Below are 19,741 nucleotides of genomic sequence, written 5' to 3' on the forward strand. Positions count from 1 at the left end.
TGTCCACTCCAGTTCTGCCTTTTCCAAGAAGCCTTTGCTTCTTTTCACTCATCTAAATTCATTTTATCATTAGTTCTGTTATAATACAAAAAACAATTCATACTTAAAAAAAAAAATCAAACATATCTGAATTGTGTAAAAAAAAAGGTAGTCCTTTCTGGTCTCCAGAGTTCCCCATATTTATCCTTCTAGACATTTTTAACTTACAGCCAGAAGCATTTTTAACCGAAATGGAAACATCCTATACATGTTGTTTTGTGATACTTGCTTTGTCACAAAACTATGAATCATCTATTACGCTTATTGAATGAATCCTTTATTCTTTATATTTGTTTTCATTTAACTTTTTAATGTATGTTAGTCTTATTCTTCCAGTTAAAATAAGTTTCTTGAGGGATACAGGCTATGTCTTATGTTTTTGTTCTTCCCCATCAAAGGTACAATAAGGTCTATCCTTTAAGAGACACTCAATAAGTATTGTTGGCTGCAATGGATATTTCAAGCCTATATCTTTGTGTAATCTTCTGTAAATTCTGGAGAAATCTTAAAGGATCGATTACTTTTTAAATTTTCATTGTTGAAAATCTAATGAAAAAATTTAGAAATGCAATTACTTATGAAATTAATATTTGGATGAAGGGAGAAAATAAAATTGATGAAGGAAATTTGAGACTGTCCAGCACAAGGCAAAGTATCTGGCATGATTCACTTTGTGGAAGAGGGAAAAAGATAGCAATGATAGGGAAATAAAAAGGCAAAATGAACAAAAAGCGTAAGCAACTTTGTTGTGGACTGAGAAAAAGCATAAGTGAAGGGAAACTTTTTGAGAAGTAAAATTAATAGAGCCAATACAAAAAATGCAGAAGAACCCTCTTATTCTTTTAACCATAAAATAAGAGCCCTACTGGCTTTCAAAATACCTCTTCTAGTAAAGTTAAAGAGATATAAGCTTTGTGGTAAATGAAAGAGAAAATATCTCATTTGCCTGAAACAGTTGAAAAATAGAAATTTTTGCTGTAAGAGTATGAGACTGCCTGATAAAATACATGACATAAAGTCTCAGAATTAATCTTATAATTTTATTTTTACTTTTGATGTTCACTTCACAAACCTATGCTGAGCAATGCTATATTTTATTTATTTTTTCTTAAATTAGATAAGTAGTGTCTTACACTAAAGGTTTACATTGAAGAAATCAGTGATAGGATACATTGACCAAGTGATCATTTAAACAGTGACAAACAAAACAAATGTACTGATTTTGAAGCAGAGATGATGGCCCAGCCTTGTGCATTTTCCTATGGAACATTATTTGAATTTGGAAGTTCTTTATACCACTGGAAAATGAACTGGACACAGCTTACAACTGTAAGCTGCAGGAAGTTTTCTGAAGTTTTAGAAATTGAATTACTAAATACAAGTTACCTTCTGCATAATTCTATAAAGCTGATGAGATAAGTCTCTTTTGCTCTGATTGCTTTCTAAATTCTATCCAAATGAATTCACAACTGATGGTTTTAAGCAGAGTAAGGACAGATAAAATGACTCACATAAAATAAAACCTTTAAAGACAGAAAAATGAAATAGTGCACAGTTTCACAAGGTGTTATACATATTTGCTAAGTACCTGGTAATTCTAATGGCAAATATCTTATTTTCCTCCTCTGATTGGCTTCATTGTGGTATTTATAACATATTTACTCTTTCCTATTTGTCAATATTACCATTCATTTAGTCTCTTGACTCTGACTTACACTATTTACAACAGTGTTATTGGTAGAAAAAAATAAGTCATGAGAAAATTGCTTTGTCATAAGATTTTCAACCTTATAAAAGGTGTGATTTAAGTATTTTATCTGCCAGGAATTCTTTAGACAGTTAAGCAATAGTGACACACGGAAAATTCTGCCTGTGTTGCATTTGTAGACGGGTCTTCTCGTCAGTTTTTTTTTGTCTCGTGTTTTTATTTTTGGTACCATATGTACAACGATGAATTTAAATAAGAGCAAACCAAAGAGGAGGCCAACAGTGAGATAGTTGCTTTGGATTTGAGCATTTCTGATCAACAGAGTGGACTAAACTGAAATAAAAATATATCCCACTACCACACACACTCCAAATTCACAGCGACAATGTAGGCATTTTTTAAAATTTTATGCTTAAGGAACCTATGCCTAAGAAAGATTAAATAATTTGCCCAAGGTTCCAGTTAGAGGTTAAATCAGGATTAGAACTCAGATATGTCTGATTCAATATTCCGTTTCTTTAATTACCACATTCATGGTTTGTTTCCTCAGTTCTAAAAATTTGGTAAATATAAAGCCATTTTTAGTCAAAGAAAATTAAAACTTGTAATCAATGATTTTCATAATTTAGACTGAAAACTGAGACTAGAAATTTTAGTATTTAAAATAGTATGTCACTTTCAAATTTGTTTTGTTTGGAACTAGCATCTCTGATGCTATATCTCCATATTTCATCTCTATGAACCTTATTCTTTAGAGAAAGAAATTATGTAGTTTATAATGGCCACTCCTTCTGGGGAAAAAAAATTAAAAACTATATTTAATCTTTATTCTTGGAGGACAAGCTGCTGACACTGATTCTACTTATCTCATTTGAGCCCTAGCCACTCACATTCCACACTGAATGGAGTTCACTGGCCCTGGACAACAACTGCCCTGGGAACTGGTGAACCCGTCCGCACAGCTCTGTTAAATACATCATCTTCTCATGTGTACTTTTGCTTCCATGATGTCTATGTCAAAATTTTTGCTTAGTATATCTTTATTATTTCTCCTGACTGAAGTGGTATTCTTTGCATATTCGGTTCTCTATTTTTAGTAGTTTTGAAAATTTTTCATTGGTTAAAATAAAAGCAGCATGTTAGTATAGATCATGTTTAAAAGTTGGTACTTGTCCACTCTTCCTGCCCATTGCAAAGTGTGGGAGAAGATTGCTTAGAAAATTACTATCACAAAGAATATTTTTAAATGACTTATTATAAACATTTTTTTCCTTTTTGTATCAGTTAATGTTAAAATACAGCAGACTTAGCTCAGTTTAGTTCAAAAGCCATTTTCTAAATAAGAATTAGCTGGGAACAGTGTTACATTAATAGACACTGCCAGCGGCTGGATTCTGCATACAAAACACTTGTTCATGTTTTCCTTGAACTCCTTTGATTGGGCCCAGTGCTAAGTTTATACTGAATGGGCTCAGTCTGGTCCTTGGCAAGCATCAGGGAGTAATGAAAAGTAGAACATCGAAAGGCTTAAATGTCCTGGCACAAGCAATGTGTTGGTATGATGAGCTAACCATGGCATTGTACAATGAGAAGGCCCTGTGTCCTTTTGGAAATAAAATCTTGGCTTGTGGACAGAGGTCTATGTACACACATTGAATTTCTCTGTCTTCCTGCTATGCAATTTCATTCACAATTAAACTTTGAAAGTAGTGCTCTGAAGAGGTTCTTGAATGCCTTTCCTCCGAGTATGCCCAGAAACAAGTGGCTGATGTAAAAATGACAAAGCCCTACCCTTTTATTTGGTAGCCTTCTGAAATTCACATCAAAGCCTTGAAGAACAAACTCTTTAAGCTAGAGAGCAGTGTAGACAGTCACTGTTTTCTCTCTCCCAAAATTTCTTCTCTCTGAAAGCTGTAGTAATTTACCACAAATTTTTGCTGTGGAATTTCTGATGTTCTGATCTTTTATGTTTATAGCTCCATCTGTATTTGTAGTGAAATGTCTAAATTTGTCTCAGTACATCTAAATTCCAAGAATGAATTGATCTTCTTATGAGTATTTTTGCCTTGAAAGCAAAGAAGAAAAATTAAGCTCTAGTGATTGATTAAAACTATGACATTTTAACTTGCTTTTCTTTTCTAATTTTTATTTAAAAAAAAAAAAAAACAGAACAAAAATTCTGTAATCAGAGCCTCCCAGAAAGTACCTAAAGAAGCCAGGAATAGAGACTTATTTTAGCTGTTTTAAAAATGCTTCTGATATTATAAATTACCAAGAAAAGCCTCCTAAGAGTCTTTTAAAATCATATTTTAGTTATATGTTATAAAACCAGGCTCCCGGTAGGACATAAACAGATATATAAAACCATAAAAAGCCTGTATCATGTAAATATTGAAAATCTGAAGATATATTAGAAATATAACTTGAAGTCCTTACAAAGATAATAACCTAATTGCTGAGATTTGTTTAAAACAACAATTTGAAGTGGGTAGGGGAGTGGAGAGAAGTAGGCCAACAAATAAGTGACATCCTATTCACCTTGAGTTGAAGTACACATATCAATGTTTATTTTACTGTTTCTTTTCTTTTTTTACTTGTATGATATTTTCCATAATGAAAAGTTAAAAAAAATAATCTTTGATGGTTCAGAATGGTGATTTCAGAGATGTTTTTGAAGTGTTTTTGCTAAAGAAAATTCAAAAAATCTAACATACTTTTAAAAACTTTAAAAAGTTTTATGATATGCAAATAATATGATATATAAGTAATTTTTCCTTCAGTAATTACATGTAGAATGCTAGTGGAAGATATGGACATAAAAACCATGCTATAAATAGTGTATAAACTGAAATGTTAGAGTTTAGGTAAATGGCCATCTATTATCTGAATAATGCTACATCCTTCATGTATTCTTATTTACAATATTTTACTCCCCCCATATATAAAAAAGCTACTTTCTTCAGTTTAGAATGTTTGACAGCATACTATATGAGAGATATTTTTTAAAATACCGGTTTCAGTGGCAGGTTAACACCAAATTAAAACAGACAGGAAGTGAATGCTCAGAAGTCAAAGCCTTGTTGTTGTTGTTGTTGTTGTTGTTGTTGTTGTTGTTGTTTTGTTCTTTTGTTTTTGTTTTTCCTTTAACTGCATCTACTATATCATTATGGACTTTTCTAGATAGGTAATGAAAATCATGTCTGTAGTACATGGTAGTCTAGATTAACTTCTGGCATTTAAAGCATACAGTCATCAAATATTTATTGAGGACTTACTGAAGTAACTATATTTTCATTCATCTAATCATTGTCTTGTTCATTTGTATATTCAACAAATATTCATTTAGTGTCTACTAAGAGTTTACTGAGTGTCTGGGATATCCATTGTAAATAAGATAGGTAACTTTCTTTGTCTCATAAGCTTTTCATTTTAGGGGTTGTGGGTAGATAGATAAATAGATAAGAAACCTATGAGATAGTATGAAATGTTATTTGGAGAATTAGAGTAGCATGATGTGTTGGAGATAAATGTTACATGGTCAGGAAATGGACCTCCAAAGGTATAATCTTTAATTGAGATCTGAATGTCACAAAGAGCCAGTCATGTAAGGAGGAATTGCTTAGTTCTTGTGTTAAAAACTAAAATCTTAAAGCTGTGCCTCATTTTTATAGTGCTAGAGTTTTATCCAAATATGTATGCTTCGATTTTACACCACCAATCAGTAGACTGGCTAAATATTCCACAGAGGCTCATTTAACCCATGCCTCTCCTTCATTCATCAACACAGGGTATACTGGCTTTCTTTCTCAAATACCACAAAGCTCTTTAATGTCTAGAGCAAAATTCTAAACAGGATGCTTGTGTTTTTGTGCTTCTCTTGTCTTTTCAGCCATTGTTGTGGGACCTTCCCACTCTAACCCAGAACTTCAGACTGCCTTCTGGTTACTCATACAATTCCTTACTTCCTCATCTTTTTCTTTTTATACTAACTGGCTATCCAGGTGCTTTGTTCTTGCTCCCTAAATCCCCATCTCCAAAATGAGGGAATTTTTTTTGTTGTCTTTTGTCTGCTTTATGCCAAACTCTTTGTCTTCCAGAAGTTTCTTCTGGATAATCTGATGTCTGAATCTGGGCCAATATGTGAATGCAAGAAAGCTTAACTATGTTCTCCTTCTCTGTCTTCCACTCCACTCCTCCCTGCTCTCTATCACCTTCTCTCCTTTCAGGATAACAAGCACATTTTCTCGTGGTCTTCTGAGACAATAGCCATAAGGTTGGTGTTACTTCTGAGTTGTGATCAAAGGCATTATGAAGAAAATGGGCCTCGTAACACTACATTTGTCCTATGTGGGTAACTGTCTAAATCATGAGCTATTCCTACTCATGTCTGAAAAATACTGTATTTTCCATTTACACAGGAGCAGTGTTATTGATAATGAATTAATGGTTTCTAATTGAGCTGAGAAATCATTTTGCTAGTGCTTCACGTATGGGGTCTCCACGCCTAAATAAATTGTTTCAGTGCATATACAAAGGATAACTGGCATTTATTAACGAAATCAGGTAGGCTATTTTGTGTTGTATTTATTGATCCTGCTTTTTTGGACTACTAACTTTATGAAATTGCTAACTAGCATAACAGTTTTAAAACACTCAGTCTATATCAAGGAAGAGGAATAGATTGATATAGTAATCATGCTGTTTAAACAGATCCAGAACTTTTTAGCACTTTAGAATTTTAAACTTTAAAAAAAACAAATTTATTTATATTTTTAAAAGTTATGTTTCACCATAGACAGCATACCCATGCTCAGCATTGATTTTACCTGTTTAGGAAATTGATTTATCAATTTTTCTTATTTCTAAGAAGATAGTTCTCTTAAAAAAAGCCCTAGTTCTTTTTAAACAATTGAATTTATGTCACTTTGTTCTGGCGTCTGACTTAAGATGAGGACTATGAATGATGCCATTTATCATCACATCAGCCCTATTGTGAATAAAATGTAATTATATTTGCTATTTATTATTCCCTCTGGCCTCATGTTAGCAGCTATAAATTATACATTAAGTTTCCTAACATCTAAAATGTTCTTAACATAACAAATATTATCTGTTTAAGTAACAGAAAAATGATCTGGATAGTCAAGAAATTATCAAATTAGTTAGATGCTAGATAACATTTTGCTAAATTGAATAACTACTTGATTTATTCTATAGAATATAGGGTTAAGTCTAGGAGATTTCTGTTTTCCAATTTCTTTTTTAATAGATTACTAAAACAATTTATTTAAATTTTATGGAGCTTGAGTTTTCCCATATAATGGGCATACACACCATCTCCTCTCCTTCTTCCTAACAGAATGGTAAAGGTTAAATAAATACCACATATTAAGTTAGGAAGCATCTGAGCTTCTCATTGATTTTTCTGTTCCCAGTTCTTTCTTCATTTTCATATTGTAGGTAAACAACTTTGCCATCTGATGGTATTTATAAAAGTTGCTTAGAGATCTTCAAAAGTAGGATTCTGAGCACATGTAAAATACTATTAATAGAAAGAAAAATACATATCCCTTCTTTTCCCAATGAAAACATATGACATGTTATGACTTTTAAATGAATATCATAAATGACACATTTGCTTTCTATAGGGACTCACTTCTACATAAAATAGAAAAACTAAATATATCACTTATCATATTTGGCCAGAGAAGCAAGTTTTTTTCCTCAGTGTGATGATTGGTAGCATTACTTCCTTACCAATTTTGAAGTGTTCTGATAAAATGTGTAAGAAGTAGGCATGCCAAGATGAATTTTGAGTTCCCACAGAAGGTCACTCACTGTTTTACTTTTTTGTACCTTTGCCTCTATCGATTTCAATATGAGCTTTTCAAAATTTAAGTTTTTAAAATTATTTTCGTTTTTGCTTTAGCTTCCATAAGGTTCCTAATTATAGTAAATCATGTAATAATTAGACCCCAGAAATGGTTTAGACAATAACATTTTTAGAGCAGAATATGAGAGCCCTTAAAGATTTTGAAAGTAATATATTTTAATTACAAAAAGACCTTTTATCCCATAAAACAGTAGGAGCACCCTTGCAGCTTTTGTGTTGTTTAATCACAGATCTATTTTTATACATGCGGAGAAACTGCTAACTATTTATTGTGAATGAACAGAATGATGTTGAGAAAGAGTTTTGGTATTCTTTAAAAATTTGAGAGAGAAATAAAATGAGTGAGTAGGGAGGTATCTTGGATTTTTTTCTCCAAAAAGCACATACTGTTTATATAGTGTTATACACTTGTCCTGCTGGCATTTGTATTAAAGAAACTAGCTCATGTAATAGTTGCCTTTTTTTTTTAGCAGAATCCTAGAGTTTACTAAGGTTTGGAAAAGTTTCTGGATATAAGATACACAGAGATACATAATTAACCATCCATTTTATCAGAAAGATGATTTCATAACTTGTTTGTGCAAGAGAGCTTTTCCCTTGTGTTTTGTCCTTGCTTTTTGATTAACTAACTGGTTGCAGGGAGCTCAATTTGCACAAAATAATGACTGAAAAAGCACATGCTGCTAAATGCCACAGATTGTGTTTTATACCTGCACTCTGGTACTCATTTTAAGTTTGAGCCCAAGGCTCTTAACTGTGCCATCTTCAGAGAGCATACTCTCTGCAAGTACGGATTTTGATGTTTAAACCATATACTTTATGCTGCTCTTTTGGAACACGTGAGTGATCAAGAAACTACAAAAGAAAATGTAGACATCTAAAATTAAAGATTGTGGTGCATGTGGGTGTGTTCCTGCTCCATCTTCCTGAATCTGTGGCTTTCTAAGTATTTAATGGCTTTGATTTTAAAAAATCATGCTCCCTTCGCTTTCCACATAATCATACATTTCTATTGCATCTTGAAATAAAATTAGGCATTACAATAAACCATAGACACCCTCTGAAGTTAAAGATTTTAACTCTCATTCTGTTGTTCATACCCTTAGACAGATACACCCACTTAACTCTCAGATCTGCATATAATCTTTATATATAAATGCAGTAAAATTATGAAATCAAGAGATGTTAAAAACTCTCGATGTAGGTTTGTGAACATGAATGGGTAGTAAAGGAATTTCTTCTAAGATGCTAAACACTGTCTGATATAATATTTTTTCATTGGTGACCCTAGGGAATATCTAGCAGTGTAAATTACCTTTTCAGCTTTTGAATATATTTCATGATGGAGTTTCTTATTGAAATCGAAAGGAAATATTCTTTATTAATCATTTTAATGATCCATATCAGTGGATTTTACTTTGCTTCCTCGTGAAGTTTTGTTTTCCCTTAGTAAATTGCTAACAAAATGCAGTGTGGCTGGTGCAGAACTTGAGTTTCTTATAAAATACAGGAGGCAGTAGTTCTAGTGGAAGGTAACTATCTGCACTAAATTACTGCATTTTATTTTTTAAAATAGATTATTTTTAGTGGCATTATTATCAGAAAAAAATTGATTATGGCATGTAAGATACAGAAAAAGGGATCTTTTTCAACAGCGAAATATTTACCAATTTTAATAAATTATGAAAATCGAATTTTAATTGACTCCCTAGAAGGACACTCAGAATATGCATGAATAGCATGGTATTGGGGGATGGAAGGAGGAAATGAGTGGTTTTGAAGAGGTCTGTGTGTAAGGTTAAAATTTTAATTAATCATTTTATTATTTGTCTAAGGAAAATGGTTTAGAAATGTTTTATTTTCCTCTCCATTGCTGATTCTTTGGATAATTATCTCACAGATCGATTGTATATTTATTTAATTTAGGAATTGACTAGAACATAGTCTAATTAGTTTCTCAATTCATAGTATTTTCTTTCTTCAAAACAAAGCCAACATAACCAAGTTTTCTAAAATATATAATACATCTTAACAGTATGCATAAACCCAGAACTCACTGCTTATTTTCATTCTATTCCCTTTGGGAAACATTCATCCCTCAGGTATGTAATTGAAAAGATCTGTTTGTGTACTCATTTCGGGAAAGCCTTTAATGAGATCTATAAATGTTTCCTGGCAATAAAATGTAAACAACTCCAAATTTTGTAAATTTTATATTTATACAAATATAGACCCACTCAGTTCCAGCCTCACTCTCTACTTTCTCAGGGCTACTGTCATTGTGTCCACCTTTCTCTAGCATGTGACAGGTCATTAGAAAAAGTCCAGATATGGACTGGTCCAAGTGTATGAACCAGAGACTTTGTAGAGATTCTTTGATCTTTAATCACAACAAAGACACTAGTTAATTTTTGTTGGCACAGTCAAACATATTTTGGTATGGAAAGTAATATTATGGAACTGAAAAAGACTCAACGTCTGAAGTCAATTTTTCTCAGCCTAGCAGACTGCAGTACAATGCCAGAGCTAATGCCAGGACATAAACAGAAGAGGGATATTGTGTTTTCTAGACTGAGGAGTTGGACACATAAATAAACAAAAGAAAACATGTTATAGATTATTTTTTACTGTTACTAAAACTAAATATTTTATTTTTCTACCCACATATTATTCTAACCTATAATATGATGTAAAGATTAGAGTTTATTAAAAATTTTTAAGAATTCTTACATGCACCACAACTTAACTGGAATGCATTTAAGCTAAATGTAGATTTGAGGAATTCACAGATTAAGTTAAATTCACTTATATAAGCAGCAGTCCATTTCTTGGGGGCCTGCTGTGTGCTAAACCCCATTTTAGGGGAAAATGTGGGTTATATATAAGCTTTCTGTGTAAGGAGTTGGAGATGAAGCGTAAAGAATGGGAGAAAAAGCATAAAGTCTGATGCCTGTCCTAAAGGAGTATATTTAACAGCCTGCTTGTAGAAGAAGCAAGGTTCATATAAAACAAACAGTAGGGTAGTAAATAATAACAAGAACATGCAATAAAGTGCCAAAGTGGGTGGCATATTAAAGCAAAAATAAACTTAAACTAAGAACAGACCTCCCTTTCCAAATGAAATTGTATGCAAGACAACAACACAGAAATCAGAGACATGTGATATTTTTATTATGATTTTGTGATACAGTTTAAATGTATATAATATGTATTCAAGAAGTTGTTAAAAAAGCAAAGTCATTTAAATGAACAAAACATTTAAATAAGTAAAAGGGGCTGATCTAAAGTCTCAAGTAAATGTTAATTATTCTTGTTATTATTGCTGTTAGTTTTAAATTATGTGCTTTGGATAGTAGTTGCAATACAATATTAGTCTCAGCTTTTCACTTATTTCTGTAGTTTGTTCAGGTTGCACATTTCAAAGAAAAATCTTGATTCACGCAGAAAAGTAGTTGTACGTGGTAAGGTTTTGTTTGGTTTTAATGGCTTGCTTTGCTAATGTCACATTATGATGGTCTTCAGTTAAATCGGGATGGCAGGAGAAGAGATACTTTTAGGCAGAGCTGCCCCTGCCCCCCAGTGGGGGGAGGGAAACAAAACTTTGCGGCATAAGTTAATTCATTGTTTATTTTAGTATACAAAAAAAGATGTGTATATGTGTGTTGTGCTATTACATAACAACCTACAAAATAATACCCACATGTAATACAAATATAGTAAGATATGCAGTTTGAGAACCCCTAGTGTGTCTTATAAGACCCCTGTCAACAAACTACAGCTGTAGGTCAGATCTAGCTCACCACCTGCTTTTGAGTTGCCCATCATCAGTAGTTGAGAAAATAAATAAAAAGAAGACTTTATCATGATACATTAAAATTTTGAAGTCAGAAGCAACAAAACTTGATGATGGATTCGGATGTGGGGAGACAGTGAAGGAGAGGGAGATGTCACCAAGACTATTTGGTTTTGGTTTTTCATTACAGGATGAATAGTAGTACCATTCTCTGAGATAGGCAGCCTGGAAGAAAGGCTGTCAAGAGTTCAGTCTTTGGCATGTGGAATTGGAGGTGCCTTTGAGGCAGTCATCGGAAATGTTCTGTGAGTGGTCTGCATATAACTAGATTACGTGTATCTGTATATTACTAATATGTAGACCGATGCAGGTTTGGAACCATCACTGTGGCTGTGGACACTAGGGATCACTTATAGGGTGAGAAAGGAAAAGGACCCTGGACCAGGCTTTAAGAGACCCTTATAATGACTGGGTAGAAGAGAATGAGCTGGAGAGTAATGAGGGGAGACAGAAAAGTGAGAGTAAAACTAAAAATATTGTGTGGTAGCAGTCAAAGGAACAGAGGTGTCCAGGGAATGATAATGCTTTAGAGAAGTCAACAGAAAGGTATTGATGAGTGTCCATGGGTTTTGTGATATGAATGTCTGTGGTGAGCAAGAGATGTTTTGATGAGACAATGAAAATAGAATCCCTAAATTATTGTTTTATTGAAGTTATTTATACCTTTAACTGTGTTAGTCTTAAAGAAAGCATGCATTCCCAGGCGTGTTCTTTTTTATTATTCAATTGATCTCCAATTTTACAATGGCAGTTAATTAAAAAATGGGATTCACTTAAAAGAAATTTGCTTCACAGCAAATTTTGATTAAAAACAACTATTTCCCATCACCTAAGTACTTGAATCTTACCCAAATTATACCTCAAATCCCCTTTACTAAGAAAAGGACAATAATGAGAAAAAAAAATTGTTAATGCAACTTTCAAAGTGACTTTAAAAAAAAGCAAAACAGGTGACCCATGGGAAATATCCCATTGCTTATAAGCCTTGTCAGTTTTAAGTAGGTTCCAAGACAACTTAATTGTGTTGCTCCAATTTATTAAATAATGCCTTCCTCACTTACCAAGATTTCCTCTCTATGTGGCTGAAAGAGACTGTATTATCAAAGGAAGTTTGGAAAAGGGGAGGATTGGGTTAAGGATAAAGAAAATCTGTTATTTTTTGTTTATAGGGATTAGGTGAGGATTTTTCTTATATGGTTTCACAGATGCATTTAATTGTTTTCCTACTGTTTTGTTATTTTGTTATAATGTGTTATAACATGAAAATGGACAGAGACTATATCTGTCACTGTTCGGTTCTTTGGCACCAGATGCTGAGATGGCAGGTGGGGTCTAAGATATTTAATAGAGAAAAACTCCTGTGAAAGGAAGTGTGAAGGAAGAAGTATCGGACAGAGGGAAAATTCAAACTGTGAAGCGGGTGCAACATGGCCTTGGCCAACCCTACAGGGAGTTGTGAAGTGAGCATTGCCTGTCCAAGTGTCCTGCTTAGGGCTGAAGTGGATGGGTCTTTGTGTCCCCATTGCTTAGCCACTATTGTAGGTTGCTGCTTGTATAAGGCGGCTCTCTGTAGCCAAGGCTGGCAGTGAATGAGTGAACAGCTGAGGCTAGTGTTGCCTGTGCCCCATACTTGGCAATAAGTCCTTATTTGAAGGGGGTTCTGAGCAGTGTATCTCCTCTCTACTACACTGTCTTATAATTTTCTACATTATTGGGTTGAATGGGTTGTATAGATGTACTGGTTTGGATTTTTTATGTTAGAAATAATAATAGCCACTCACAACTCAGTCAGAGACTTCACTGGCTCATGTAAACAAAGGCCCAGAGGTCTGGTGGGTTTCTTTAATGCAGCAGCTCCAGCTCCTTTCATTCTTTGGGCTTCTTTTAACTTTGTCATCTTCAGTGTATCGAAGGCTTCTCCCACCAGCTGACCTCCCTGGTAGTAGCAAAGATGTTGTGGTCCCACACCTGCATACCACCTGGGCCCACACAGGAAAGCATTTGGTATATGCTACACAATGCTCAGGCACAGTCCTGAGACAGTTCTGCCTGGACTATGGAAAGTTTAGTCTAGTGGCAGAGGTAGAAAAGGCACTCAGCAGCCTATTCCTGGGGCCAGGAGTAGAGTCAGTTTCTAAAGCCCCATCAACTTCTAGAAATCAGGGGCTGTCAGGAAGGAAGGGGAGGCCACCACTAAATGATGAGACGTGCATGGGTTTTTGATAAATACCCCTGACTGTGATGTTGCCTGATAATGTTTGGTTTTCCTTACCCATGTGGGCATAATTATAGAACAAATGTATACTAAAAACTTAGTTCCTGAAAACCCAATTCTTCTTTTTTTTTTTGAGCGTTACTTGGGAGATAAACTTGTAAACACTAAAACTGTCAGAGTTTGAACATCTGCAGGGAAGGAGGACAGAGGGACTGTGTAAGACAATGTAATCAAAATTTATAATTGGTATGTTAGAGTTTTCATCTTGTCTTTTTGCTCTGGTTCACCTCTGGGTGGAGATAATGGGCAGGGTAGGGGAGTGGTTAAAGACTCAAGGAGTTTAAATAATTCCAAAATTTAAATCCAAATTAAATCACCGAAAACTGACTTTTGGGTCAAGTTGAAACTCCAAAGAGGAAATAAAAATGAATAATATTGGCATACAAGAATTGTAAGTGTTAAAATATTTATCCACTTCAGTTTCTAGTTCCATCTGGGACACCTATTATATAGATAGGAAGTAGACTCTACAAAAATTTCATTTTCTTAGAGATTTTATTGGAGTTTTTATAAAACATCAGCATTTGATTTCTCTGCCTTTACTTAGTGGTTGAGATTGCAGACTGACACTTATTAATTATACTAGATTCCTATTTTTAATTAGAGAATCTCTTCTGAGACTAAACCTTTTTACCATTAGGCTGTTTGAAACCTATGAGATAAAAAGGGAGAGTTCTTTCAGAAAATTATTTACATGATTTTAATTAATGATTATAATCTCCATGGTCATTTTTGCAAAAGAGCATTTAATCCCTTAACCAGTTTTCATGATTTGCATTTTGCAAAAACATGTTGGCCCTGCAGGCTTATTATCTGAGTTGTGTGTGTGTGTGTGTTTTTTTTTTCCAGATGAAACTTATTTTGGGTGTTTTATTTTGCTACTGCTCGGAGCCCCGTTTCATACCTTAACACCTGTTTCTCATGCAGAGCAAACCGATTGGTAGAAAAGTAAAGTTTGCTTTCTTTTGCCAAGATAGAACATAGCCCTTGGCAAGGTTACCTTTGAAAACAGTTTTTCATGCAGAGACCGTATACAAGTAGCATTGCTGTTGCCAAGATCCTCTGACTAATGAAGGGTCGGAGCGATGGTGTATTCTTTTTCATTGCTTGCGGCACGTATATGTAGCATTTCTTCTGAGAAAAGGCACTCTAGTGTTTCAAACAGAAGCTAGAAGTTTAACCTTCCAGGAGGAAGGTCAGTGTTAGTTTTTATTGATAACACAGAAGAAAGCCACTTTATAAGAATATGAAAGATAAATTCTTTACTAAGTAGAAACGACTAAACACAGTTCTCCACCTTTCTTATGAAAATCAGTCTGAAACTACTTTCCATTTTCAGAGTCTTTTTTTTTTTTTTCCATTTTCCTAGCTGAAGTGTGAAGTGTCAGTCAGAACCTTCATGATGATGATGCTAAGCGCTCTCATCTCCAAACTGTGGACACTTGTTCAGGACTCAAGGCCCAAGTCCCTATATATGGCTGCCTGCTTTCTTGTGGTGCATATATAGTTTTGGTCGTGTTTAATCATATTTTGTGAGAACATTTACAATTCTAGTATGCATTAAGCTATCTATAAGTTAATGGTTTCACAGACTCTGAGACTGATTCTTTTACAAGTGGGAAAATCTTAGAGAGCAATGTTTTATGAATATGCTTGGAGCTGGGGAAGAGGAATGTAAAATGTTTATCCCTATGCGTGTGATCAAAATAGTTGCTATCCTAATGTGTGTATGTGTGTATGTGTGTGTTTTCTGAGGTGAGAGTGAGGGAGAAGCCATGGAGAGGAGTCTAGTGTTTCTTGTTTTATTTTCCTCTTGAAAAATAGTTATTAGGTGAATATTTTCCACCCTGTATAAAGAGTTGTTTCATATTTTATACCTTTTTAAGCATTGATTACTTGGGGCTTGTATTTTTTATTGTTTTTCCTTACATTTCACTCCCTTCTGTCATGGACAAAGACAAAATAATGTATTAATTCCATAAAATTTCAGTAATACTAATGCACAATGTTTTCTTCCTAAACAAATGCATGTAGCTGACAAGAGCAACAATTATTTAAATAACAAGTTTGGTTATCCAAATAGTACTGAAAGGTGCCACTTACCCCTGGGCATCACAAAAATTCAACTACTTTCTCTTCAGTTCCCCAATCTTTTGTTACTTTTGGCCAAAGATGATCTGATCTTAGAATGGTTCAATCTGTTCATCAAAGGTTGGGAAATAAATTCTACAAAAGGGACTGGAGAAAAAAAGAATAATGTTCTCATAATTTTTTGTTTTCATATTGTTATTTTGATGTTCTACAAAAAGGAATTTTCAGGGGTCGCTCTGGGCTGTCATTGCAGTTCATGTTCTCGTGCGCTTGCACTTTATAAAGGACTATTCCAGGACTGGAAATAAGAAAACTTGAAATAAATAGAAGAGATTGCCACTATGTGAAATTTTGTCTACCGTGAAACAGAGGCAGTGTGTCAGGTGGTTCCTGTATACCAGTCTATGACTGGAAATAATTAGAATAACAACTTGCCATATATTGAGCATTTGATATGTTTCAGGCATTAGTTTAAGCATGAATTGATAATATTGAGTAATTTAATTTTCATAACATTGCTGTGAGGCATTTCACCATATTAGAGATGAGAAACCAGGCATTTATTGCTAGGAAGTAACTGAGCTGAGATTTGAACCAGACAATTTGAACCCACAGTCATGGTTGACCCTCTGCTCTTTCTTCATTAAGGCATTTGTGTTTTGGTACCAGAGGGGACTTGAGAGATCCTCTGTAAGCCTTCTCATTTTACATATCTCCTCATATGTAAATATGTAACTGGCTCTGCTACACTGAGTAACTTTCTCAAGGTCAGATATTAGGGACAGGGGTGGAATTAAGCTTGAGCATGTGTGCCTCCTGGTTCAGGTTTTCTCACCCTCTCGGGCTCCCCTAGTGAAACCTCTTTCCTCAAGCTATATGCGGAATTGAGAGTTGAGCTTAAACGTTTTTTATCACGTGCAGCCCAGAGGGTGCCAGAGTTTAGCTAAATAGGCTGAGAGAAGACTTAGTTGGAGAGGAGAGAAAAGGAAGGGGAACTGGATGGGTAGAGAACTGCAGTGGGGCCTGGGAAAATGACTTATTCGGACATTATTTGTGAGGTGAAGCTTGAGTGCTATCTGAACATGTGATTATAAGGAGTCTCTGCTACTGTTGCATGACTTTTATCTTCAAGGAGGCAGTGTAAGCCGGCAGGGCCCTAATTTCTCAAAATGCAAAAGCTGTGTTCACATGGGCATTTGGCATGTGACTGCTGTTTCCAGATCTTGCCTCTACTAACAAAGTGGGTGATCTCTCCTTAATGGAATGGGAAATGCAGATCTTTGTTGAAACTTGAGAAATGTTTCCTTGTGCCAGTTTGGTTGAAGCATCTAATTACAGAGTAAGATTCTACTTTCAGCATAGACAGGAATAATCCATAGGCCAGATCATTATCCTTTGTATTTCTATGAGAAAGTTAAGAAAATTAGGCTTTTATTTTTAAAAGTGCCTTATAATAAGTTGAATTTACTTGTTTTTAATTTTTTCTTTAAGATATATACTTTAAAGTCTATTCATTCATTTCCATTAGCCGTACCCCTAATGTCACAGGGGTGCACTAAGTAAATCAAGTGCCTGCAGACAGTAGGTGGTGGTGTTCAATCCTGTATGAAAATGCTGTATAAATAGAAATACTATGCTTAATATCTGCCTCCCTGCCTTGTTTCTTAATTGGATCTGTACTCTAGGGGGCATTAGGTTGAAGTGAACAACAATGCAGAAACAACAGTGCATTCCTCCAGCCAAGTCAATTAATCACACAATGCCTTTCAAAGGAGTTACTTCTAAGTAATTGTTGTGTAAATTACGCCCATTGCAATTGCTGGGTAGTAAACAAGAGAAAGGCTTGTGCATTACGCAACCTAAAATACATCACAACTTTGCCACTTCTAAACTCCCTTTGTCATAGTCCTTAAAACCTCATTGCTTGCACCCACAAAATAACCGTAGAATATTTTATAACTATGTTGTTTATGTTTTTCCTATTAAGCCTATAATTACACATCTGACTTTTTCAAGCAGAGGTTAATAATGATGAGATTTTTGAGTTTGGGGGATATTTTTTATTTTTCTCTAATGACTTTCAATGATCCTTGTTTAATACAAAGGATTAAAATTTAGGTGAAGAACCCCTTGTCTTTAACAGCATTGAAACGCCAACCTGTGGCTTCCATCACATCAAATGACATCAAATACATTATTTATATTTTTCTTTTTAATCAGGTGCCAGTGGTTATATCTTGAGACTTCCTATTTCAAGAATACATCCAAAATTCTGTAAAGGACCCTTGTGGAGAGAGTTTCAGGATCACTTTACCCCATCATTGTACAAATTATTTTCAACATAGTCAAGGTGCTTGGTAAAAGTTTCCCACTGATCTCATTAGGAAGCACTCAGCTTTGTAGTAAGCATGCCCAGGAAGTACAATTTCTGCTAAACCAGGACTAACCATTTCAACTTTGCTATTCACATTTCACCCTATTCTCAGACATCAAATATTTGTGTTTAGCTTCAGGGTTCTAAGGTAGTTTTCCAGAGAGAACTCGTTTAGTGATTATTCTGGATCAACTGTAAATATAACTCAACTGTAAACTATAAGCTCAGGCTCACTAGTCCAGTGCAAAGGATGGGAAGGTGTGACCCTAGAGCGTTCTGAGTTGTGGAGAAAGTGATTCTGAGAGAATTAAGCCAATTTATAAAGAGAAGCAGAAAGAGACACAGAAAAAGTAGGACTTCAGTATTCCTACTTCCATTTCTAATTGGAATTGTTTATTTTACAGTAAACAAAAGAGACCTACTAGTTCAGATATATTTCCCCTAAATTTCCACAGCACTGCAACAAACCACTGTGATTGCATTTACCATGTTGCTTGGTATTTGTCTGTTTCTGTGAGGAGAGAGGTGCTGTTTTCATTATTATTAATACAGAGTCTGGTAGTTAATGCATAATATGTAAATGTTGGATGAAGAATGAATGAATGAGCGACTGTATAACTTTCAATGCCCTACCCTTTTTCTAGCAAGAAAAGGATTTAAATCTACTTGATATTGAATGATCAGATCATATAATGACTCACTATAAGACAGGTATGAAACGGCAAAATTTTTTTGATTAACCAGTTTTTCCAACAGCATTTCCAATACCACAATACTGTAATAATGTATCCCCCCACCCTTTTTTTCCCTTACTTCTTTCCTCACTAAATATAGTTCACTTCTAGAGGCTGCTTTCTTGAGATTAACCTAATCCTTGGCAAGAATTTATATCTATGTTATCCCAAGTATAGAAATGCTGTATAAATATAGCACTGAGTGCTTTCCATAAGAAGGACTGTAACATGTTAGATTTTCACGGAAACTTGTTTATTCTGTAAAGCCTCGTTATATTGTTTTGTCGTCTTCATCTGCTGAACTTTTCAGGTAGAACAGGTTAATTCTTTATTTTTTTTTTTAGTTTTGGTTATCTTTCATTTCCTCATGTGTAATATTTATGTAGCTTTTGACTTCCAGTCCTTGTAGATAATACTTTATAATTGGTAGTAATCGAATTCATGAGTAATATTTTCTTTTGTTTTACTGTGTTTCAAGTCTTCATAGATTTTTAAGAAAGCAAGCAAGGTGTTAATCGTTAATAAATATTTAAAATACTTTTCTCTTCATCACTGGTCCCCATTTTAGCTCCGGATTTGAAAACCAATGTAGTTCAATCTTTATCCATTAAAGGTTTACCCCTAGATTTGGTGTTAAATGAGGTATACACAGAGTTTTTTTGTTGTTGTTTTTTATTTTGCCCTCTTTACTCTGCCATTTAGCCAACTATTGCTGTTGTGAGAGAGAAAGAAATTTTCCTATACCCTTCCGGGTTCTTCCAGAGAGTCAAATAA

The 19,741-nt window shown here is 34.4% G+C and overlaps 1 protein-coding gene across 2 annotated transcripts in view; it reads left to right on the forward strand.

Moving 5' to 3' along the window:
• FBXL17 (F-box and leucine rich repeat protein 17) overlaps positions 1 to 19,741 on the forward strand; it is a 444,087-nt gene that overhangs the window by 235,632 nt on the left and 188,714 nt on the right. The window contains exon 7 of one of the 2 annotated variants that reach the window (XM_036225333.1): positions 6,166 to 19,741. This exon is cut by the window's right edge and continues 16,316 nt beyond it. The exons of the other annotated variant lie outside the window; for it this stretch is intronic. Within the exon in view, the coding sequence (XP_036081226.1) occupies positions 6,166 to 6,205 (40 nt within the window). The 3' untranslated portion in view covers positions 6,206 to 19,741. The remainder of the gene's footprint in view (positions 1 to 6,165) is intronic. 2 annotated transcript variants of the gene reach the window in all.

The sequence above is a fragment of the Rousettus aegyptiacus genome, unplaced genomic scaffold (assembly GCF_014176215.1).
Source record: "Rousettus aegyptiacus isolate mRouAeg1 unplaced genomic scaffold, mRouAeg1.p scaffold_m13_p_8, whole genome shotgun sequence".
Lineage (NCBI taxonomy): Eukaryota > Metazoa > Chordata > Mammalia > Chiroptera > Pteropodidae > Rousettus > Rousettus aegyptiacus.